Source organism: Megalops cyprinoides, chromosome 24 (genome assembly GCF_013368585.1).
Source record: "Megalops cyprinoides isolate fMegCyp1 chromosome 24, fMegCyp1.pri, whole genome shotgun sequence".
NCBI classification, from domain to species: domain Eukaryota; kingdom Metazoa; phylum Chordata; class Actinopteri; order Elopiformes; family Megalopidae; genus Megalops; species Megalops cyprinoides.
Window position 1 is genome coordinate 14,219,834 of NC_050606.1, and position 25,381 is coordinate 14,245,214.

General features: G+C 44.8%; 1 protein-coding gene across 1 annotated transcript in view; it reads left to right on the forward strand.

Moving 5' to 3' along the window:
* The first annotated feature begins 2,154 nt into the window (after positions 1–2,154).
* kcnq3 (potassium voltage-gated channel, KQT-like subfamily, member 3) overlaps positions 2,155–25,381 on the forward strand; it is an 82,722-nt gene continuing 59,495 nt past the window's right edge. The window contains exon 1 of the mRNA XM_036519209.1: positions 2,155–3,162. Coding sequence (XP_036375102.1) covers positions 2,861–3,162 — 302 coding nt within the window. The 5' untranslated portion in view covers positions 2,155–2,860. The remainder of the gene's footprint in view (positions 3,163–25,381) is intronic.

Sequence of the window (25,381 nt, forward strand, 5' to 3'; positions counted from 1 at the left end):
ACAAACATGGAAATGGTCTTCTGTTACAGTCTGGTAAATTGTTGAGCAACATTCACAGTAGACTATTTTATAAAATGGATTGTCGGCCATCTATCATCGGTATTGTGAAGAGCAAACATCAACTTGCTGCTTGTTATTCAGAGGCCTCCAAACATTTGCTGTGACTGCAGACTCCATCTGTCAGTACAATGTAACACCTGGTATGAGATTAGAAAGAGAGATGGGGTGGTCAGTCACATGAACGCTCTGAAATGAAAGCCTCTGCAAAGAGCCTGTTCTCGTCTCATGGTGCACTAAACTTGCCTGCAAACCTGAGATGGCAGCTATATTTGAGGGCAAACAGTGACTGAAATTATTCTGAAGAGAAAGGCTGCTCTTGCCCAGCTTGAAAGTGCTAATAACCCTCATAACAATGACTGCGAAATGGGGTTCCTGAATGTCTTAGTGGGAAAAGTGCTTGCTCCAAGCAAAGGATTAGCTTTATAGCCCAGATATTACTTGTTAGAGTCTGAACTATGCCAATATTCAACTATGAATATAATGGAGGTGAATGGGGGCTTCCATTAACTAGGTTATTAAGATCACTGGCCAGCTGGTGAGGTGCCTACAAGTTATTAAGATTGTTGTCAGTCAGAGATGTTCTGCTACTCCCATAGATGCTAGCTCTCCTGCAATACAGCCACTGGCATCATGGCTGAGAGTACTAAAGGAGTGAACACACTTTGCTTTGGTGTTTCCTACGTAGGTGTGAAAAGTGTTGCTGTGAATTAAAAGGTTCATCATCAATCATGATTTCAGAGTTGTGGGGAAAGCACCACAAAAATATTGACTGACAAATACATCTTAGAGGTAAATCCTCCTGGGCGAACTGAAACATTTGTGCTGCTTCCAGTTCATAAATCGATTTGCACTGTGAGTAAGTGCCCAGGTACTGCGTAAATAAAGTTCAACTAATTCGGAGAAAGTAAAAATGTGCAGGGCTTATCCAGAGAGCATGTCCTTCATCTGACTTCATGGTTTTTTAACTAAACTTCCAAACCACTTCTTTGTTTCACAGACCCATACATGACACTGATCTCATATCAGGGCTCAACAAGGAAGCACAGGTGTTCAGCTGCAGAGCACTGATCAGAGATCAGTGGTCCTGAGAGAATTGAGAGGCAAGAAGGGGTTTGCAGAATTTAGCCTGATTCTCTCTGTATCAATGACTTGGTGGATGGTTTACCTGCCATCCCAATCTCATTCTCTGGCTGATTTTTTAGCCAGATATTTCAGGAAGATAGGCTTCCAGGTATGACACACAGAGACAAAATGTCAAATACGGAACTTAATAGCTGCCTCCCAACAATCTTCTGAAATACAGATTGTATTACACACAAAATGTGACAGAGCACTGAGGACAAAATTACAACGGTCCAAAGAAGTATCACTCAGATCCTTGCTGTAGCTCAAACTCATGAATTGCATTTGTGCATTACATGAGAGACTCTGACAAGCATAAAACAAGCAAAATATATCCTCAAAGGATACTTTTACTTGTTACTACTAACATAAGAGGCATACAAGGGGATCAATGCAAAAAAAAAAAAAAAAAAAAAAAACCCAAAACATCTGTGTTTACTGGTAATGAAACGAAAAAACCACTGGCCATCAAGTCACACCCTAATAAATCTTTCAAAGAAGTGCGTTAAATCGACAAAATCGGAATACTCCTCTGACACATAATTTGATACTCGGGACACAATAAAACGAATCTACAAAGAGTAGCGCATCCTTTTTGTTTATAGGAAATACGCATAATTCTTATTTTTCACATATTTTGAGCAGAGATCATGCCGTTTGCGATACACGATCCCTTCATGAGCGGAAAAAATACAAATCGGTGCACGTATCCAGATGCAAGCAGAAAATGCGTTGTGGCTCAGTCGCCGAGTGGAATTGGATATCTCGGAGCTTCCTTGTAAACGCTTTTTGGGGCTGGAGATGCCATGTCAGCAATGCATCACGTGTCCAGCTCTCTCTAAGCTCTAGCGCCGGTGTTTGCGAAAGCCTGCCTCTATGGTGAGCTCCAGTTTCACCATAGACTAGTTTACGTGAGCCGCATCCCCACCCTACTCGCACAGCCGCTCGTGTTACCAGAAGCGCTCTGGCAGGGATGCTGAGAAGAATAGCAGTAACCATGCATCAAAGACAGCGATGGTTTTGAAGCATTTTATCCGAAACCTTAGGTGTTCATCGCTCCGTCGTGTATATTTTGCGTTTCTGCTCCGGTGAAATCACAAGAAAGCTCCTCAGGTGTTTCGCTTTATTTTATTTTATTTTGCTTCGCGTTTGCGACTTCCAGATGCCGTTATTTTGACACCCTTTCCTCAAAAGAGATGACATGAAGAGGATATGTTTGTTGTCACATGAATATTGTGGCACTGTTTCGACATGGACATGGAATGTCAAACAATGCAATCGTTGCGCGGTGAGATTAGACAGAGTACCTGATATGTAACCGCATTTTTCAGATAATTTTGTGTTCGTTATGTTATGATGATTCGTTGACGCCTTTCTTGCGGGGGTCATGATAGACACCAGATACAGTCGTTGACACTCTTGGACGTGTGTAGTCGAGTCCGAATTTTACAGAGAGCGGAGTGATTTGGTAGGCACTACAAAGTGAGCAAGGTGCTCGCGTTTCAGTGACAGATCTTGCTATGTTTTCTATTCAGCCAGACTGAGGAGCGCCTCCCTTCGCTTGAGACCCGATCCTTAAATGACCCATTGCTGAAGGCATTGTGATCTATTGCCCAGATCATGGCATGTGGCTCATTCCATATTTCTGCAAGCGCGGCGCTGACGATCAGTAGAGAAAATGGGGATCAGGTCCAGAAATGTTGGTAACGGTTCGGAAGAACAGCGAGAGAAGAAGGCAGGCTTGCCCGGGGACTTGGACCAAGGGGCTGGGGCAGATAAAGATGGAGCCCTACTGCTTGTGGGACCTGGCAGAGACGATTTCAAAAGAGGGTCTCAGAGTATTGGACTCTTAGCTAAAACTCCCCTGGGCTACACGAGACCCGTAAAGAGGAATAACATCAGAAAACGAAGAATTCAGAATCTGATATACGACGCGCTCGAGAGACCCAGAGGATGGGCGCTTCTGTACCACGCATTTGTGTAAGTAACCATGATTCCAGTTCGCCTTTCCAAGATCTCGGACGCTTTACGCTGCAGATTTTAACTTCTTACAGTGCAAAAGTAGGTGTACGATGCCTTCGGCTCAAAAGCAAAACTCTTCGCAGATATTCACGATTTCATACACAGGACATAGCCTTATTATGCACTATGAATAAACGCCCGAACTCTATATTGAAAAGAAGTTTGAACTCTACCTGAAATGTACTCAACTCAGTCCACGGTCGTTATGTAAACACAACAACAAGTGACAAATCCTTTAGCTAACACAACAGCACAAATCGTTTACAAACATGTCAGGTTGTTAAACAATAAGTGCTTTCTTGTTTTGAATTTTATCTATAATTGCATTTCCACGTCGCGGGGTAGCAAGTAAAAACAGTGGCTCCAGTTTGTTATGTAATATTAGAGACTTTGCTGGTCTTGCATTTGCGAATGACCCCTTTTCCATGTTTACCTACAGTATACCTGAAGTGAGCCCGGGATTGTCACGCACTTGGTTGCCCTTCTCACAAACAAAAGGTTATTTGGGCAAAACGGAGAGTTTATATACTGTGCGTTGTTTCATAAGCATCTGCTTGTTAACCCATTCTGTGAGTGAAATGTTCAAATAGTACAACGTGTGCTCTTAGGGTGGTAAACCCTTTCCCTCTATCCAATAAGAGAACTGTAACACTAAGGTGCGTCTTATCGGACGTATACTGGAAAACCTGGAACTGGATCTGAAGATTTATCAATTTTAAAAATTTTATCATATGTGAAGCGCAACACAGAAAGGTGGAAACACAATGATTTAGTTGGCTATGATGGCTACAAATTTGGACTGATTATCTTTTTTGTTGTATCCATTTGTAGCCCTGTTTCCCTGTTTTTTTTTTTTTGGAAAGTTGCTAATAATGTGTTTTCATGGGTAGGACAGAGTATGACAAAACAAATCTTTTTGTTTGAATGGATTCGTGTATTGTGACTACGCATCTATTCCTCAATACACAACACTCAATTAGTGCACAAGTATAAAATTATCAACATCTAAGTCACAGCAAACTTTGAGATGGACTGTATTTAATATCAGGGCTGGGTATTATGGTGCCCATAGCCCACTATGTCATTTTGGGGAATTCGCACGGGACAGACTTAGGTTAACAAACTGCCCCTAGAGAAAACAAAATACTCTGTTGCTCTCTTGTCAGAGAACTTGGAAGCGTTCATAACGGACTGAAAGAGAAACAGAGAGAGAGAGAGAGAGAGAGAGAAAGAGGGGAGCTCATTTGAGAAGGATGAGTAGAGGCGGCGTGTGGCACTTTGAGAAACCAATCCTAACTCTTGGGAAGGATACGGAGATCGCCCGTGTGAATCCCATGTGCTGCCGGAATACCGGGGGGACTGGAAACGCAGACAGTCTGAGCTCTCTTTCTCTCTCTCTCTCTTTCTCTCTCCCTCTCTCTCTCTCTAGGATCATGTTACAGAGCTAGGGAGCATGGATTTCTGCGAGTGCCCTCACCGAGAGTAGTCATGCATCAGCAGTTTTGTGTTGGGTTAAGAACGATCTGCAGCTTCCTCCTGGTGTCCAGGCAAATTGTCTTCATTTGCAGACAGGAGGTCTGGTGCGCCACAGATTGCAGCGCAGACAGCTTTCTGATATCTGAATGGCTCTTTAAAAGGGTGATTACCACCTTCTGCTTCCAAAGGCCAATTTATTGTTCATCTTATTTTACTTATTACACAAAGAGGTTTTAGAGGCAGTATATCTTTACCGTATCTCTCATATATAACATTCAGGCCAGCTAATTTGTCCTGGTTATTAATTATTTATAATTCCTCTCAACTGAATAAACATCACTTAATGGTAGGTATATAAATAATGCATTTGAAAAAATAGGTTGTATATATAAATAATCATTAATTATAATAATTTTTCCTGGCACTTTGAAAAACCAATCCCAACTCTTGGGAATGGTATGGAGATGGCTCTTACCTACTCCCATAATTGCCAAAAGTATATTTTCCTAACAGATCCCGGAAATTACCCAATTGGAATGAGTTTGTTTTCACCGTAAACAGGGCTAATCCATAGTGCATGAATTATTTAAGAAGAGGTTCTACCTTCCAAAACTAAGATTATTGCTAGTTCTTTGTCGGTTCAAAATGTTTTAGGTGATACATTTCCTGTGCTGCTGTCTGATTATGAATACATGGAGGACCACAATGGAAATAACAGTTAATGCTTTATTCCATTACCGCCTGTCATGTTCTTCTATGTATTTTTAATGTAAATTCATCCAAATCCGATCAAACCAAAAGCTCATGTGAGGATTTTATGGCATGGCCACAACTGTGTAAGAGCCGCATTGGATGATCTATGAACATGAGGAAGAGGAGTTGTATTTTGGTGAACCCAGCTCTTCTCTCAGCCTTTAGCTTTGTACTCATTTCAACACCATGCTACTTTTTGCCCAGTGACAGCTGCATTCGCAGCTGGATTTAGAAAAGCCTGTGACTCCTGGTGGTGTTCGGTTGCCTCGGTTGATGCTGTCTGAAGGTGTGAGGTCATACGTTACAGGTGTTTTCCTGGGTCAGCTTACACAGATACTGCCCTCCATAGGATCAGGTTACTTTTTCCTGTGATGAGGTTAGAGGAAAGGTTCATTAGAGGCCAGCTGAAAAATCAATGGGAAGATTTAGTATGTTTCGCACCATCCATGACTGTGTGTTTGTCCTCCGCTGGCATGTTTTGACAACTCCTGGTGTTTGCAGGGATGGTGATGTGATGGAGCTTTTTCCAAATTGTAATGGTATGGTGAATTTCACACAAATGCTTTGCACTGATACAGTGTTATACCTACTCAGACTCATGTAAGAGACTACAGCCTTTCCCAATGCATCCCTAATGTAATCTTGAATCTATCACCACCACCACTTTTCCTTCGTATGGAGAAGTAAGGTCAGAAAATGAAATATTTGTTGATGTGAACTTCTAAATATCTGCTGTTAATAGCAAGCAAATGCCTTTTGACTGTACATCTTAGATACATTCTCATGAGGTTGTATTTTACTGAAATTAAGTATGCATGAACGCGCACCTCTGAATCGAGTGCTAAATCAATTGTGTGCTCAATCAACCAAATGTACATATCAATTAAACAGCATGCAGCTACTTTTCGGGCATGTTGTATGGGTCTGTCAAGTTATGTCTTTACAATGATGTCACACATCTTATTCGGTCCATACATGAACTCCTAATATGCGGATGCATATGCCTTCATTAGCTGGTTATGATGATGCAAGTGAATGGAGAAATACAAACCCCTGTCAAAATGTTTTTTCTCTCATGGACAGCTGGGAAGACTTAGAAACACTGATAATTATGTAGAAAAAAATGTAAAAAAAAAAGATTCTTTGCATACAGGAAGGCATTCAGAACGTATTTTCTTACATGCGCAAAGCCATTAGCAATGTAGGTCAGCACAGAAAAATTGTGAGGAAAACCATTCCATTCAGAATGGCAAAGTAACTGGTAGAGGTTTTCTTTGTCTTAGCCTTTCAAGCACTCAGCTACCTGTAAGCGGGTGCCCAACAGGGAAAATTATGACCTTCATTAGCATTTTATGGGTCTCTGAGTTCTGTAAGCATCCATTCCCTCACTTCCCTGTATCTCCTGATTGGACAGGCACTCTTGAGCAAACTTGTCTCTGATTCAGCAAGGACAGTGTGCTGAGCTTATAGTCTGAAGTGCTCTTTCCTTTACCAATTTACAATAAGCAGTAATGTCATGTCTACTAATCTGATATCGTCATTTGCTCTTTGTTTTATTATGGTCAAGGAACATTTGTGTGTGTGTGTGTGTGTGTGTGTGTGTGTGTGTTTGTAGGTACACTGTGCATCCCAAGAGGATTGCATCAGAAATTGAAACACTGGGGTGTATTGCCAATTCAGAAATGAAAAACAAGTGAGCAAAACATTTCAAGCAAAAAAAAAAAAAAAAAAAAACATTGTATTGAGAGGGAGAACAGGCAGACACTGCTTTTTACCTCTCTGATAAGCTCATGTGTTGACTCAATTTTAATTTGTTTTGGATTGAAATAGTGATGGAGCAGATGTATTGCATTCATACTGATTTGCACCTTTATACTTCTGTTCTGAATTTAAATGTGAACTTTATAGATAATGACAAGTTCCTTTGGGCCTCAACATTTCTAACAACTCTTGCGTAAATTTGACAAGGAGACCAGCTCTATGATAAGGTCAGTGGTGTTTCAAGTGACAGCAAATTAGGATTTCATCACAGTAGTTTTTGAAACATTTACTCTGTGTCTAAAATGAGAAGGAGATCATGACTGAGGGGATTCTGGCATCTGTATGTTGATCACAGATGCAAGCAATTGCATGTTCAGTTCAGTTTGTGCATGTGTACACATGGAGACCAACTGCATATAGAGTATCCTCACAAACAGACACACATGCATGCTCACATGCACGCACACACACACACACACACACACACACACACACACGTCTCCATTTCACAGCAATGAAGTCTCAGACACCAGTGCTAACTGAATCTCAATATATTATGAGCCATCAGTAGTCGCCTTCCTTGGTTATGTGTCCAAGCTGCCAAAACCCCATAGGCTCCACCCAGGTCCCCAGCAATCCTGGAGGCTTGGCAGTTGGGGGCGGAGGCATGCTATTTAGACATGTCCATGCAGTGAAGGGACCCCTTCTATATTGTGCCAGTCAAACTGTCTAATTTCTGTTTTCTATGATACCACCCTCCATTTACCCTGGGAATGTTTATAACAACACATAAACACAGTCATGGAAAATTCCCAGATATTTATCCTCTAGCGTGTGAAGCACATGCAACATCTCTGTTTTGGCTCTGTGAGACCAGCTGTAGCTGAGATGTAAAATAGGATACTCCTAAAAGGGGCGGTTTGATTTGTACAACAGGAGGCCTTGATTGCCCAAGCTCTTCGGCCTGGTAGCCCGCTGTGAGGAAGTGAGTGACAATCAGTCCAGAGCTCTACTGGAAGCAAGGCATGATTCCCCCTCCGGTCCATCAAGAGCTGCGAGTTGCTACGGACAGAACTAAGGAGGCGTGAGCTCAGACTGACAGTTTTAGCACTAAATCAGAAGATTGCTGTGTGTAGAGTTCTGCTGCAGTTTGCAAGCACTGCGCTCGCACCAGTGTTACGAAAGAGGAGCACATGCAGTATGTAAACCCATACAGAGAAATGGACTTCATTCCCTAGAAAGCACTGCTCAGGCCCATCTTCTGCCATCTTCATACTAATGCTTGCAAAAATGTCTTTTAAGGCAGGCCGATGCAACATATTACTATACAATTAGCTTGCCTCAAATAACTTATTTCCAAGAGGATAGGCTATACAGACAGCCTATTTGTACTAATTTGGCTTATTTGGGAAATAATTAATGCTCATATATGATGTGTATAATATATTCATATAATATTATTTGACAGTGTGAAGGATTGCCTTAATTGCTTTTCCAATTTTTTTTGTACTGACAAAGACAATTCACCATATGGCTGTTTTTATCAGGCCATGACAAATGCTCTGTACATATAGTTTTCATTTGAGTCAGACCTTTATTGAGCTCCACAATAGAGATGTACAGCCCCATATTTCATCCCAATTTATAATTACACCTAAAGAAGAAAAATCAATAGCAAGCAGCATCTTTCCACCTGCATATATTAAGTTATGCCGTGGTACACTTATACATGGCTTTATATATTTTTTTTCTGAAGCACAGCTTTATCAGCAGAATCCAGCTGAAGTAACATTAGAGACCTAAGCAGTTTTATGTCTTTAGAAGGACACCTGTGATGGATTGTGAGAGAGTGGTCTCTTCCTGTAAGTTTCCCTTTATGTAATAATGGCTACCTGCTGTTTGTGGTCAGTGCCAACCACCCTGGTATTGTTAGATCATTTGCACATGCAGTTTGAGGTATCGACACCTAAAGAAACTGTCTCCTTTGATAGACTGTGTCTCGGCGTATCCACCTCCCTCCTTTCTCGGCTACTCTGTGTCTGCAGGAGGAGAGCCAAATTGGGGCAGGCACGGGGAGACTCCCAACCCAGTGAGCTGTCACCGATTACACCTGCCGTCTCCCCCCACCAGATCAGACTGTGCCCGGCAAAACAAAAGAGGCTGCCCTGTTTTTCCCTTCATCAGGAAAAGACTCAGTTTGCCTACGCCCCACCTCAGCCACGGCGTGAAACAAAATCCTCTCCCCCCCCATCCCATGGTGCATTGCACTGTTTTTCAAATCACGCTTGTGCGCCGAGGGGGAACAAAGAACATGCGATGGTGTCTCATTATGCTGGTGTGTGCTGCAGACCAGGCAGTAACAGAAGAAACCCATAGGGATGTGCAGTCTGCCTGATAATGGTATCAGGATGGGGGGTAGTAGGGGGGGTTGGCTTTGTACCTGCGAGGTTAATTGCCATGTTTGCCTTATATAATTGGGGTGTTTAATTACGCAGACTGGGTGTGCAGATGGTGGCGTTCACCTCAGTGCCAAGCACCCAGGACACCCAGGCCAAAGTGAGAGAAAAGAACTGAGTGCACTGGACCCGGAAGCCTCTGTGGTGCTGTCCACAGAGCTGAAACAGATGCAGAGCAAATGGTGGGCCTTTAGATCGCTGTCCGTGGTCCTGGAACAGCCGCAAACCAAACAATAGATGTTTATGTCCCTCTCCTTGGTGCTGAAACTGCTACAAATGAAAATGGTGGGCGTTAATGTCCCTGTCCGTGGTTCTGGAATAGCTACAAACAACTGAGCACTGCTACACTCTCCACTGCTGTTCAGAATCAGAATCAGAATCAGAATCAGAATCAGAATCAGATTTTATTGGCCAAGCACTCTTTTACACATACAATTTAACTCCGGTTCCAGAGTCTGTCGTAGTGCTTTCATATAAAGTCAAGGTGACAACGACAAATACCAAACGACAGTAGTGATAGAGTAAACAATAACAGTACTGCAGGACACATACATGCAATAAGGATTCCCCAATTGTTGTTATTCATGGTTCTAAAATGTCTGCATACAGTATGAGAGGTGTATCTGACACTCTTCTTGGTGTGCAACCTCAGGAGTGTCAGCGTGGACCCATATCCAGTTAGAATCATGAAGTGGCTTTAGAATGATGCATATTATCAATGCTCTTTTCACTGAAACCAGTGCACTGCAGCTGAATGCAAGCTCTGAATGGTAAATTTTACCCGCTATTAAATTTAATTCCTAATGTTGCCAACAGCCACTGGAATCCTTTTACGGCTTCTGTGTTTTGGGTTAAATGAAATCCATGGGCTGAAAATTGCTTTATGAATCATCCCGCAGTTGCTATTATTCTTTTTTGTGGGGTTTGTTCAGGACCAAGGACAGCACCACACTCTCCCCTAAGCCTCTGCCACAATTCCCAGGCTCCTTTTCTGTAATTGAGTTCCATTTGTTTAAAACCACCAAAAGCAGACTGACAACTAACAAACGCACTATCTGCCTCAGGCGTACCATGTGACTCGGTTTGGCCTTTAATCTCCATTGTGGTGTTTATAATGGAACAATGCAATCTCCTCAGAATATATTTTTCTCTCTCTCATTTCGCCACATCTGCTCATGAAAGAAAATTGTTTGTTAAAGCATCTGTTTAAATATTTAACAATAGTGTTCTTTTTGTAATTTGCCATTATTTGGCCAGTCATCTCAGAAAACAAATCTCAGAAACATTTGATCATTATTTTCCACTAACACGCATATCTTTTTCTGTGTCATGTTTGCTGATAGCGGGAAATATGTGAGCCAGCGTAGTCTGTCCTGACACAGAAACCTTATTCAGAAGAGCTACTGTGAGAGCACAGATCTGCAGTGTTATGTGGGACAGGGCGGGGCGCGCGTGCCTGCATGTACCAGGGAACTCGCTCCTAACCCCGCCCATCCAAAACTGGTCCAGCTGTCTGTCAGCAAAACCAGAAGGTAAGGGTTGCCAAGTGTGTGAGCTTTCACACCTCAGTGTGGATTTCCACATCTGCAGGCTGTGTCTGGTGCCCTGCCTTCATGGATCGGCAGCAGTCTAGACTAGATTGCCCTTTAACAACGCTAGGGGGTGGGGGTGGTGCCTTTGTTCGTGAGAAGCTGTGGATTGGTGCAGTGGAGCGGAGTCAGCCTTATCCGGCTGGAAAGGGGATGGGTGGACAGGGAGGCTGGAGTCACTCATGGCAGGCTGGAGTCGCCCCCCGTCCTCCAGGCACTCTCCTTCCCCCACACATCCTGCTCTCTAGTGTCCCCGCGAGTCCCATCCCACCGTCCCCCTCTGAGCAGGAGGGAGAGATCGATAGTGTGGGGTGCGGGAGAGAGAGGGGCAACAGAGGCCCTCTCACCCTGAGGAGGATGTGTTTACAGGGAGGAGAAAGGGGATATGTCTTTGTAAGGGGAAGCCCTCTCCTTTTCACCAGAAAACAGCGCCACAACATGGGGCAGGAGGCAGCCTGGAGTGAGACACAGCACACAAAAAGCCTCTGGTAAATGGTGGCACAGGCTATAAAGGATCCATTACTCAGTTTTTATATTTTATACTTATACCAAGGAATCGCTGTGGTAGTGCATTTAAATCCAGTTGTGAATCTAAATGGCCAAACCCAGGGAAGGCTTTCTGTACATTCCTGGTGGAAATAAAAGGCTTCAGTACTGAAATGTCCCAGCTTGTGTTGACACACCTCATTTGCAGGAGCTGCTAGACTCATTCCTCATTCTGACCGACTGGATCAGATGATTCTCGCACCCCTCCTGTCTTTTGAATTTCATCTCTGAGAAGTTTGTTGTTCCTCGGCGCTGCCCTTAGGTGTTCCCAGTTCTTTCTGACCTTTTTTAAACCATCACAGTCTTTGACAACACAAATTCTAGTGCTTCCACAGAAATGACTCTGGATAATATAACTGTGCTGACCGACCCCCACAAATCTTCCCATGGTCACACCCAGCGTTTGAATAGCGTCACGCTTAGTGCGATGCAGAGCATCCACCAAAAAATGTTGATGCCAGTCCTCTGTTATGTTATGCCCCTTTTCATAGTCATAACCTTGCTGTGGCTCTGAGAAGTGGGACGCATGCAGCAAAAGGCTGATAAGAATTCCTACAATACCCTGGAACCTCCGCAGCCAAAATACAGTTACTGTGCAGTCAACGGGTAGTGGATAAGATCAGGCCTGGAAAAAATTCCTGCTGTAATTTGGAAGGTCATGGATACTCTGCGCAGGGGTCATTTACTAAGTGGGGGAACAAAATAAAAATACTGGCTTCCTGAAAGTCAGCTGCAACGTGACTCGATTGTGTTTTGAGGCAGGGCCATCACATGATGGAATAAAATGAAATAATGGAAATGTCGAGAAATGTGAACAGAAAAGACTGTAGAAGTGAATTGGCTTCACCTTCACCGTACTTTCTTATGCATTCTAACATGAGCTTTGAAGGCTAGATGGGTCTGTCGCACACCTCCCCGTCTAGCCTTCCTGGATCCACGGATATAGGATTACTAGATTACTATGCCATTAAAAGCTATAGCTGGACAGCAGTTTAATTGAATCTTCATGAGATTTAAATGGAAAACCAGATCTCTGGCAGTGTAATTCTATCTGTGCCACTAGATGCTTCTGTGATTTGAGAACATCAGGCACCTGTTTCCGGAGAGTGTGTCCTCTCAGGATGTCATCACTGATAAAAACACTGTAGTGCAGTATCAACCTGAACATCGGTACAAATCTGGCAGTTCTACATCTACGATGCTGTCAGCTGAGTGTGTGCCTTTCAACTATCCTTACCCGGCAGTGAACCTTTGCCTCCCCCCCATTGTGTGACTCCATGCTGTGGGCTCGTAGCTGTTTTCGCATTCAGACTGCCTCTCCGGCTTTGCGCGGAGGCTACGATCCCGCCTGAGCGAGCGTTTTAATTGCGGCTCTTCAGCGTGATCCTGGCGCAGTGCCAGGGCCCGGCATTTTCGAGCAGAGAAACGCATTATTATCTGTTAAAATTCCGATTAGCATCAGGCAATCCCCCTGTAGTTTTTTTTTTTTCTTTCTCCTTCTTCTACTGCAGCGACCCTCATTATGAAGCGCTCTGAATTATTCATAGCCTACGAGGGACTTGTTGGAGCGGGGGTGATAAGAAGCTTCACGCCGCGATGTATGGGGGAAGGGGGGTGGGTGGGTGGAGTACCGCACTTGGGTAGAGCCAGCATGAGTCCTCTAAGCCAAGTGTGCTGCTCCTTTGGACAAACTGGACAGTGCCAGGCCCAGTTCGAAGATAATTAACCCCCTGCAATCGCTCAAACAGGGCTGGGAAACGTGTCGCTTGTTCCGTTAGCGGTGATTTAACTCCCCCTGTCACATATTCAAATTCGGCAGCCACGGGCAATCTCCCTGTGTCACTTACTCAGTAGCCCCTGAGCAGCTCAGAGCCGCGCAGCACAGAACCCTGTGGTACTGCATCCTGCCGTGTAAGGGAAGTGCTTGAGAGTGTGTCGCCATGGTGATTGATCTGGTGATCATGCGCATTAGCCTTAGCTGAATCTGTGTACAGTATACCGCTACACAGAGTATTCCACATACAGGGGAAAAAAAGCTCTCCAAAACACTTCTGAACAAATTACAGAACAGATTACAGAACCATGTGCAGGGGTCACATTTCCTGAACAGACTCTGACATATTAATGTTTCAAAAGGAGTGTTTTTTTAGATTGATGCTGAGCTCAGGTAGGATGTGTCAACCCATCGCCTGGGACATCCCGATCCAGGATAACGGAGCAGCAGATGCACCCCGTTCCCTGTTTGACGGAGCCTGCTTTGCCAGACATGGGCCTCTGCGCGGACAGTAATTTGCTCCCGATTTGTGCACCGGTTCCCCCCCCTGAGATCCTGGCACTCGGTAATACATCAAATTAAGGGCACACACAGACAGGCAGTGGAAGGAAGGCTTTGTCACTCCCGCAGTGCCTCCATCCGCCGTGCCGCTCTCTGCTGAAGGACAGCACAGTCCCCGACCTCCTGTTCTCCGGGCAAATTCCACATCAGGGATTGATGTAGGTGCCCTTCCCCCCCCCCCCACGCACATTGCCATGATTCCTATGTGCAGCGGCATGGCTAATTGAAATTTAAAGAACTCCTCTAATGGGCCAATAAGGGTCTTTGCCAGTAGTTTAATTTCAGTCGTCATTTGGATGAGGAGCGTGTATCGCGATTAAAAGATGAGGGACAGATGATGGATCTTGCGCTTGGTGTAATCTACCCCCTAATAAAGTTACTTCTGCAGAGCCACACTGTTCCTAACTGTTGGGATCTGTTGGAGGCTCTGCTCCAAATGTCTCCGTGCGACTTATGGAACTCGAGACATGGATGGTTTTGTGCTGGCAGCACTGGGAGACAGCTTCACGTAGATTTTCGATGCCTTGACAGAGTGTGTGCTTTGCTAATTAGCATGCAGCTCCCATGATGTCCTGTGAAAGTCTCTGTCTATAAAACCTCTGCTTACAGATATTAAAACACACGCAGTGCTATTGTGCTATTTTGACACTGGTGACCGAAATCTGCCTGAGTCCAGTCTATTGGGCAGCTGCAGGATTGATCGCCAGCGAGAGGATCCACGCTGTCTCCTCTCATACACGTTGGCTGAGTGCATTTTACATGCGTCAGCCTGGAGTCACGCAGCACAGAAGCGGCTCCATGCCCTGGACCTTGTCTGTACGATGGCGGGCAACTGCAGACGATGATGGATGTCTTTCATGCTCCGGCCTGCGCCCGCTAGATCGGAGCCTCGCTTACTGAGGTAATAAACCCGCTTCAGGCTCCTCCCCTTTGAACCGTATCCACAGGCAGCCACATCTGTTCTTTCTCTCTCTCCCTTTCTCTCTTTCGCATTCTCCTCCTCAGTGCTCTTAACAGCTCCCTCTGCACTGCCTGTTCCCCAGGATCTGCTTTAGTAGAGATGCTTGCCCCCCCCCCCCCCCCCCAATCTCCTGTTTGCCTCTTAATTCCATTCAGTAATTAACCTGGCAGTTTCAGGCAAATGTACTCGATTGCCTGCTTCCCTTGCAATGGTGCTCAGCACCAGCGTCCAATCAGTGGGATAGGCGATTGACAGAGTGTCCCTTGATAATGGGGCAGGTGATTGTGCACTTTCCTTGGCTGCCCCAGTGGGAGCTTCTCTAGCTGCTTGTCCTTCCTCAGGTCACCACTTCCCCTGTGGGCTGAGATGTGATGTGTGTGGGGGGTTGGGGGAGTGGTCAGATCGTATGCGTGTACCAAACCAACAGCCGTACATAAAGCATTTACGAAAACTGGAACTTTGTTAAACCACATTACATTACATTATTGTCATTTAGCAGACACTCTTATCTAGAATGGCTTACTTGGGTTACAGCTGTTACATGTTATCCATTGATATTTGCTGAGGCAACTTTGTGTTAACTACCTTGCCCTGCTAGGGTTAGGCACCTTGCCTGCTAGTACATGTTAGGTACGTTACCTTTGCCCTGCTCACTTAAATGGAGGTTTAATGTTTGCTTTTCCCCCTGATGTCATGTGAAGCTCAGAACAGAAGGAGTATCGCTTTGGGCCTGCCAAGTGCTCACCCAGGTGATCAGCGCTGACTCAACCTGGCTAACTGCGGCTGGGGTGTGGAAGATGTGTTTGGGAGGCGGCTGTGAGAGGCAAACGCCAAACGCCTGGGATTCACCAGCATCCCGGTTAACATGCTCTTTGCTTTCGCGGGCCCTTTTCCCAGCCCAAATGAGGAAGGAACAATGCTGATGCTCCCTCCAAAAACGCTGCTCATCACCACATAAAAAACAGGCCTGTCATGTACTGCGGACTTCCTCCTGTTTACGCCTACCAGTGCTGTCTGGAGTCCTGTTTAGGTGGATGTTGGACAGCACCAGCACTGCGGCAGAGGATCTCTTCCTCAAAGGAGGACAAGCTTTGAGGCGGTGTCAGCTTTGCCACCAAACGGTCACCTTGTTTCGGAAAGAGCGGTGACGCAGAGAGGCGCGTTGACGCCTGCTTTTGGAGATAGGCCGGCTCACTCTGCCATGGCCCGCCACCAGGGCTTCCCGCATTCCAGGAAAGTTCAGCCATTTCTGAGGGCCGCTGATGCAGCCTGATGCCTCATTAAGTGCTCCCGGAGATCCACCTGGCTGCTTTCATAAAAGCCTGGGTGATGTAATATTGCCAACAAAAGGTCGTCTTCATTCCAGGAAAGATAAATAAGAAAACACACACACACACACACACACACACACACACACACACACAAAACAGCCGCGTTCAAGTCTGAACGCCTGCAATTCATTACAGCTCAATAAGGAAAATTAAATCTTTTTTTTTGACTGGAAACTGAGCAAAAGGGCTTTGTTGGTTGCTTGTAATATACGCAGTACCAAAGTCAGTATAGCAACAGCGTCAGAATGGTCACTTATTGCAGGGCGTTGTCCTCAAATGCTTTAAATAGCATTGTAAGGTCAGTGATTGCAGCATTGTTAGTAACGCTTAAGAAAAAAAAAATAGGTACACTTAAGACTCTTCCTGTTGTTAGTCATCTTCTGATATATAGAAGTAAATGTACCTGGTTTCAAAGGGCAGGGTGGTTGGCATTTACTTACGAGCCTGGTAAATGAATATGTTTACCCCATGAGTTGTCCTTGTGGATACTTAGTGTTGCTTTTTAAAAATGATCAATAGATACATGTTATCATGTTGCATATGTTATCAGCTAGAACTTCGAATTCATATGAAATTTTCTTGGTAAGGTCAATATGGGGAATTCTGGGAAATAATTACATGGATATGCACAGCGCTCCCTACGTTAATGGCCCTTTCGGTGTTGTTTCATAACTTAATCTATCCAACCTTCACTCCTCCATCTGCTCTTATTTATTTGTTTGTCCTGATTTACTGTATGCAAATTATTTAATTAATTTATTTATTATTTATGTATTATGCTTTATGAACCCTACTCTGACTACCCTTTTTCCAAAGAGGCTCTTGAAAGTGAAGGTGAGCCACTGGTCCTCCACATGAGAAAGGTAAGACAATATTTCAGAGTGTTCACTGACACCGTCTGCGCAAAAAATGAAATAAAATAAAAGGAGTGTATTTTAAGAATGAAATTAATGGTTGAAACTGGATCGGGCTTCGGGACGGTCCAACGTGAGGTGTTGACAGATGGCAGAGAGTCCGCGGAGTCCCAGGTCGGCGTTTTTCGGCAGAAAGGCGAGAGGACACAGCCTGAAAGGGGGTGTGTGGGGGGGGCTGAGAATCTAGGGGCGCTGAGCCGACACTTTTTTCCCCAGCACCTCACGACAGGGAAGTGGTGTTTAGCGGGTGTGGTGGTGGTGTGAAACGATTTGGAAATGAGCATTAATTAGATTGCATGAGCAGGAGCAGAACAGGATGCATTGTGGGTTCATGCATGGTGAGCTTTGACCGTTTTAACTTTGGTGGCCTGCATTCATTCACGTGCAGTTGCCATTATATGACAGCAGAGTTCCAAATTACAAACTTTGGGCTGTGCAAATTTTTATTATCTTTACATAAAAAGCACCTGCCGGAGCGGCTCTTGACCTTGCAAGATTTTTACCAAAGAGAAAATCTACCCACATTTGTGGGCTGCCGGGTGTTAATTGCAGACTCTGGGACAGTAATTCCCATTGAGCCATCTCCAAAGTAGGGTATGTGTATTTTATAGAATGTTCCACATGCATTAGTGTGGCATCTCCATGCTGACTCATGCAGCGTTCCTAATGCTGCAGTGACGTTACAGCTGTGAGAATGCTGTGGGTTGTCAGCTGCTTGACCCTGCACCGCAACACAGCACTCTTGGGACAAGATGCATGCAAAGGAAATGGCAAAGAGGACATTCTACGGAGGCTGGAGAGTGTTATTTGCAACAGTTTATGAGGTGTCCATCACTCTGATGATGTCAGGGTCTCAGAGCATATGATGAAAATAACCTCTCTAGCGAGCCAGTGTAACTCGTTACAATTAGAGTCATCTAGTTTTGTGCTCCATTTTACCACTCTGTACTTGGTGCTTTTGATATGACAATTTCCTAAGCTGTAATTGGACTGGTTTGATTCCTCTACAGCTACACAGTAGAGACATTAGTCAGCGGTAACTGTGCTGCCTTCATGGTAATTAAACATGCATGCACACGCACACACGCAAGCACATGTGCACAGAAAGTGAGGTCCTCGCACCATTGAAATCCCCTGTTGCGAAACGTAATGGGATCGAAATCAGCCACAATCCTACAGACTACATATGCTGCCATCTCCACCCCACCCCCCCAGCCCTACCCCCACCCCCAGCGGGGAAGGTTTTCCCGACAGGCTCTTCAACTCCTCTTCATTCCCTGCAGAACAGCTGTCACATCTCTGGGTCTGCCGTGGACACCCCCGCCAGCCGGGTTGTGGTCTCTCCTGGCACCCCATGGCCCGCAGCCCTCACGACGTGGAGCGGTCCACAGCAGGGGCCACACCCAGCGGCCGAGGGCTAGTTTCGTGGAGGAATCGACATGCCGTGGGCTGGCCCGCTGTGTTTGTTTTCGGCAGCTTCAAACATCATTCATCATTCAAGAGCGCGAAGAATCATCTGACATTTCAAGAGCTGGGCCGGGCCTGTAAATTATTGATCAAAGGTGCGGCTCTTGAGGCTCCCTCTGTCTGGTATCGCCACTGCCACTCTGATCCCAGGTCAGTTGCTGAGCTTAATTACAGGGAGTGGGTGTGTGTTTGCTCCTTTTCTCGCCCAGAGTCAATAAAATCCTGCCCCCCCCCCCCACCCCACGTCGGTCCTCATCTACCACCCACAGTAAGGAGGGCAGGGAAGTGTCCTGATTCCACAGGGTGCCTGGACAGTTGTGATCATCACTGAAAGAGCCAAGAGAATGAGTCTGGTAAACCCTTCAGCTGTGCCCGACTCTGAGTCCAAACCCTGCGATTCTGTCATCTGTGAGGACCGTGGGTGTTTGTTCTCGCCTCTGAATCTGGGCAAGTGGCTGCCTCTTCGTTGCATTATATATGCAGCCATTGCACTTCAGTCTTGGCTGAAGACACTGAAGGTATTTCTTGTTATTCAGGCTGTGGCCATATTCATCGAGATTGCTTTGTCTTTGTCTGTGGCTCTTACAGTGGGATAATGGTCCAAGAGCCAGACACCGTGTTTTTCCTACCGGAATGGAAAAATACAGATAATTTAATTCATTTTGATGAGAGAGTCAAAACACCCCAGCAAACAGCTTGAGTCAAAATGAAAATAAGAATGAAGAAACGCAGAAAACAGAAAAGGATGAGAAATCAAAACAAGAAAGCAAAGAATGCTTTGATAGACCTGAATTCATCCAATGCTTTACAGTACACTCTACTTGCAATGTACAGGATGAAAACATTTTCCACCGCCGGGCAGGTCCTAATGTTAATGAGGATTCGGACTGAGAAAATACCCCAGAAAGCTGACACTAAGTCTGATTTATGTTGACTCTGGTATTTGCTATACATTGGTATAAACTCTAGCATTAGCAAAACCCTTGTCAGTTGTTATTCTTGCATTCATTAAAGTATCTGTTTATTTCTTCAGAAAGCTCCTTAAATCGCTAAGGTCAAATCATCACTGTCAACATTTAACATCTTACACAATTAAAACAGCAAAACCCTCCACAGAAGCAGCTTGGGTTAAGTGCTGTAGATTTCCCAAGGCTCCAATAGCAGCTGTGCCTGCTAAGCTGGCCACTGTTATTGTTTATGGTAATTATTATTAATATTACTCTCATCGTGAGCATGATCATCATCACAATCATCATCGTCATCATCATCATCGTTATGTCATTTAGCGCACTGTAGTTTGGATAACCCTGACTCATTTGACCGGCTGGGGCTCCTGTTGTCTGCTCGGTAAGAATTACATTTTCTCCTCATCTCAGATAATTGGCTTGGAAACAAGCTCTGGGGAGTGGATTAATTGCGCGGCACATTACGGAGACAGACAGTGCTTTTTCCGCCGTCACCTTATTACACAGCGCCGGAGACGCCTGGCGAGAGAGGCAGGCGCCAGCGACAAGTCCCCGCGACACCGGGGGGAGCTGAAAGGGAGCAGCCCTGACCTTTGACCCAATCCACCACCCATGCCTCCACCCCCCACCTTTCCAGCCAACCCCCCCCCCCCCTTTTAGCTGCGTACAGTGTTTGTCTCCGAAGCCTCCCCTGGCGTCCGAGGCGGAGATGGTGCCGCGTTGCCATGGCAACGCCTACATGGAGCGAGCCCGTTGGCGGCCTGCTCCCACACAGAGCTCGTTCTGGGGCTTTGCAGCTTGTCGATCCCCCCCGCGCTGTTCACCCGGGTGCCGTCTCCTCGCACGTGCTCACCGCTGGGCTGGGGCTGGGGATGACGGCTCGCTGTGAACCTGCACACAGTCACGCCGTTGCACGCTCCCTCCCTGCTCGGGCGTCTGGGATGCCGGGGAGGCGGACCCACTCGCTCAGCACTTGGGAAAAACACGTTGGCTGGATGATTTTTGTATCCATGGCAACATAAAATGTATGTGACCATATTAGAACATAAGAAGAGGAGATCATAAGTTCATGTGTTCTTGTCCTCATATATGTTACATGTTTTTACATACTCAAATATGATACATTGACAACATATTCAACATCTTTAATAAATTCTTCATTTTCAAAAAGAAGGCTTTTACTGGTACAGTTTTGGCCAGGATTGGGGTGTTTCTACATTTATTTTTATCACTCTTTAATATTGTAATTCATTGATTTGGCACATGCCAGATGGTGAATGGATTTAACAGGACCAACAAGACCAGCAGGTACAGAGGAACAGAACAGCCAGTTACACAGTGATTGAGCACTGAGGCGAGAAACACTTCTGTAATATAAGCATAGGGCAGTAAATGGTTTTGCACTGTACACATGGTGCCACAGGCAAGGAATACATCCAGGTGCTGGAAACCAAGGTGAAGTTCAAACAGGTGGGTGTGCACTTGACGCTGTGAGACAGTGAACAAGTAGTTCTTGTTTTCATTTCTGGAGTGGGTAAAAAAAAAAGCAACTGCCGGCTGACCGGAAGTTGCCAAGCAGAAAGCTCTTGAAGGAGTTTAAAGTCTGATGATGGATTAAAGGTCTTAGGGAGCTGTGCAATTAATTGCCTGTGTAGAGAGGGAAGGAGAGGGAATATTTGGGGAACTTGAGGATCAGCCTAGCAGCTGTGTTGGGAGTGAGCTGAGCCACTCTAGTGACTCAGGTAGGGAGCCTGGCCAACCGAGGTCTTGCAGTAATCCAAGCTGGTCCAGGCACTGGTGATGAGAAGAGGATGGATTCTAATGTTGGAAAGCAACCTGTGGAAGTGAAGGGAAGAGAATGTAGACTCCTTAGGGGAAAGGAATGTGAACTCATGGAGTTGTGAAGAGGCCTTGGATATGTGTGGTTTCAGTCAGCAAGCAGAGAAGATCTGTCTTGGAGAGACTGAGTGCCAGATGTGATATGACGTCCAAGCAGAGATCTCTGTATGGCTTGTGATAACGCATGCAGAGACCTAAGGGAGGGGGGAGAAAGTGTTGAGTGTCATAATGGGCAGAAATAACAGCTTCAAAGGAGAATAGAAGAGGGCAAAGAACTGAGCCTCATATAATGCTGACCAAAGGCAGAGTAATGAACTGTGCATTAGTGACACACAGTCACAGTCAGATCTGCTCTTGCAGACGGCGAGGTCCTTGCACTTAAGTTATTTAGCAGCATTGCAGTGACAGAATATTCCAAAAAAAAAACAAACAACCAACTCAGAGAGTGTTTTTGCATTATATGCTCTTTTAAAGATTTAAAGATACAATTCATTTTCCCATTATTTACCTTTTAAAGGTATGGTCTGTATTTGGTCCATTTGCAGTTAAGGAAGCATCAAGAATTGCCTGTGTTAACTTGAAATGTGTTAACCAGAAATAACAGCTAAAATCCTGCAAACCTATTTAAAGCATTCAAGTAGTCCAAATAATAAGCACAGTCTCGTGCCACTTAAGGTGAAAAACTTCAGACCATTAATCTGTAAAGGAGATTATTTTGATGAATATGTTCAAGCTTATACTAAGCTTCTGAACCAACATTAAGTTAATGCTTAAATATGAAAGGGTACCTTTAAAATTAGCATGCATCATGTATGAACATGTGTTGCATTTATTACTCCCCACCCTCCACCTTCGCTCCCCTCCCATCCTGTGTACGGGTAACTGTATTTGGAAAATTTTCGTGTCTCTGTCAGCTTTCTGAATATCTGTTTAAAAAAAAGCAGCTTTCTCTGGAACTGAGCGGCACAGGAAAGGTCGAGGACGAGGGTATTTTTAAGGATCAATTTGTCAATAACACAAAAGGAAAGATGACACTGAACACACGGTGGCTGTCGTGCTTTTCAGCCATGTCATTTTTCTTTCTTTTTCTTTTTTTGCTGAATTCACCCCCTTAGGTTTGATACACAAAGCTCCACCAACGATGGCTGTTACCTTGGCAACAAATGGAGCCAGAGTGCCAGATTTGTCAGCCAGCTCTAATCTTACTATAAGGGGAAGCAGGATTTTTCACAGTCTATCATAGGCTGGTGTGGGTGGCAAGGCGTCCGCTCTGAAGGCGTGTTTTCAGCCTTGTTGAAAAGCATTTATGGTTGCATATTTGCACATGCATTTAAGACGTTGGGTTAAACTAGCACACCAATCATAACTGAAGCCTTTACCTTTATGATTAAGGATGGAGGTATTATGAGTTGGTTGATGCCTGTGCCATTTCATTCCATGTAATCATTTTTTAAAACTCTTGTGGTGCAAGAGGGAGACTGAACTATATTTTACTTTGATATTACATGTTTTTATTGAAATTAATGTTGTTTATATTAAAATTTGCACTACACAAATGCTATAAAGCCATCAGTAATGAAACTAGGATGTACAGTAATGCCGTGTGTTTTCTGTAAATTTCCACATTCATCAGCACATTGTAGTCATTATATTAAATCATGTCTGCAGTGCAGTACTCGCAGTCATTAGTCTGCACACTAACAGGCAGATTCATAATGAACAAGCCCCCCTCTGGAGAGCTGGAAATTAGATTTCTGTGTTCAAATATACCTTCGGAGAGTAATAACCCGAATATTGTCAAACATGAAAGTGAATTGATGCACTGCTGCAATATTCATTATGGAGGGGGAGGAGAGATTATAAAAAAATAATACCCAGGGTAGCCAATTTTGACCAGCTCTCGAAATCCGGGTGTATAACCTTCAAATATGCTGATTGGCCCCAGCAGAGGAGTTGGAGTTCACAAGGCATCAGATCCAGTTGGCATCGGGACAGTGCAAACTCGCGTAGCCAAGGACCTCTCCGCTGTCAAATTTAATCGTGCGAACTGTAATATAATTTCACAGAGTTTAAGCTTCTGGGTTATCTAATAAGGGCCGAATATGTTTGTTTTGAGACCTGAAACCAAAACAGAATTAGCGGCAGTTAACGTAGCAGTAAGACAGAGTCAGCTTCTCATCGGGCGTGTCCACTTTCGTGCGAGAGAGGAAGGGACAGCCTGAATCAGTGTGTCATCGCATCACTGCGTCACAGAGGCACGGGGAACATTTAAAGCTGTGTTATGACAGGCCATGATTAAATAGTTTGTAAATGAGATTTGTGTTTGTTGCGGCAGCGGTGATCAATGGCTCCCTGGCACCAGCTCGTTGTGCAGGTTACCACCGTATCCTGTTCCAAAGCGCCCTCCCCTTCCTGCCGGGAGCTGAGTCCACCTGCGAAGCCCGCTGTGTATTTCCTGCGTGGCTTCACAGTGGTCGTCATTACCTTAGCTTGGTGAAACGTCACACATTTTCATACATGCTCGCTGCATGTTTGTTATTGTTAGAGACGACCGTCACTCCTGATAGGTTGTATGCAGATTTACACTGTACATTACAAGCATTTATCCGATGCTCTTATCCAGAGCAACTTACATAGGTTACAATTTTCAAATGCTATCCATTTACACAGCTGGATATTTACTGAGGCATTTCTGGCCCAAGGGAACAGCGGCAGTGCCCCAGCAGGCAATTGAACCAGCAACCTTTTGGTTATGAGTTGTGCTCCTTACCACTATGCTACACTGCCACCTCAAAATCATATTCATCACCTGCCCCTTTTCAATGCTCTCTTACCTCCTTTCCTGATAGCTGCCTCTAACTTAAAAAACAACAGGAATGACATAGAGTTAGGCTGACAGACTTCCTAAAATTCCTGTACTGAAACATAAACACATAAACACATAAAACCCCAGGAACAGAACCATGTTGTAATACACAGTGCGGTGGTTCAAACATAGCAGTAGGATCAAAAGAAAGACGAACTGAGAACATTGGCAGTTTTGGATTAATGCAATGGGCGAATACTGTGCAGATGGCAACCATTTAACTTCTCCCAGGTTTCCTGGTCTGGAGCCAGAGGAAAACCCGCTCCAAGCAATGGGTGCCCTATGAGCAAAAGTGAAGGAAGGGCACAGCTTCGATTTAATCAGGTTCATAAACTAAGCCACCGAGTCCTATCGAAACGCGGCGTTCATTAACTGTCTCTTTTTTTATCCCCCAGAGATTTAGTGACTCGCATGGAAGCGCAACACTTAGTCATGTCTGACATCTTAATTTTCCATGCATTTCCTTCTATAAAGCAGTTTCTGTTGTAAACAACTCGGCGGCGAAAGGATTACCAGGTGTATTGGTAGCCCTGTGTACAGGAAATTTGCCATAATGAAAAAGAGCGTTCTTTATAAGTGATGGGAGATTGCTACGCAGTAGGGCAAGTGAGACCGTGGGAGAAAGCTGTTATTTATCGCTGCCCCTCTGAATTTCACGGTGTGCGTTAGGCATTACGCCTGATTTTTCTCCCCGTCCCTTTGCTCAAACCTCCCCTGTTGCCGTGGCAGGTGAACCATACTCTGAGCAGATTGCAGATGATGTTTAAGTCTTTATTCCCTTACAAGGGCGCACATGTTTTGTTCGCCTGGGAATACTGTGGTTAAAACTGTCCTCCTTTGACAAGCCTCTGAGACATACATAAAGATACTGTTAAGAAGATATTGGACTATGTTTAAAACCGAAAGTTTCTGCCATGC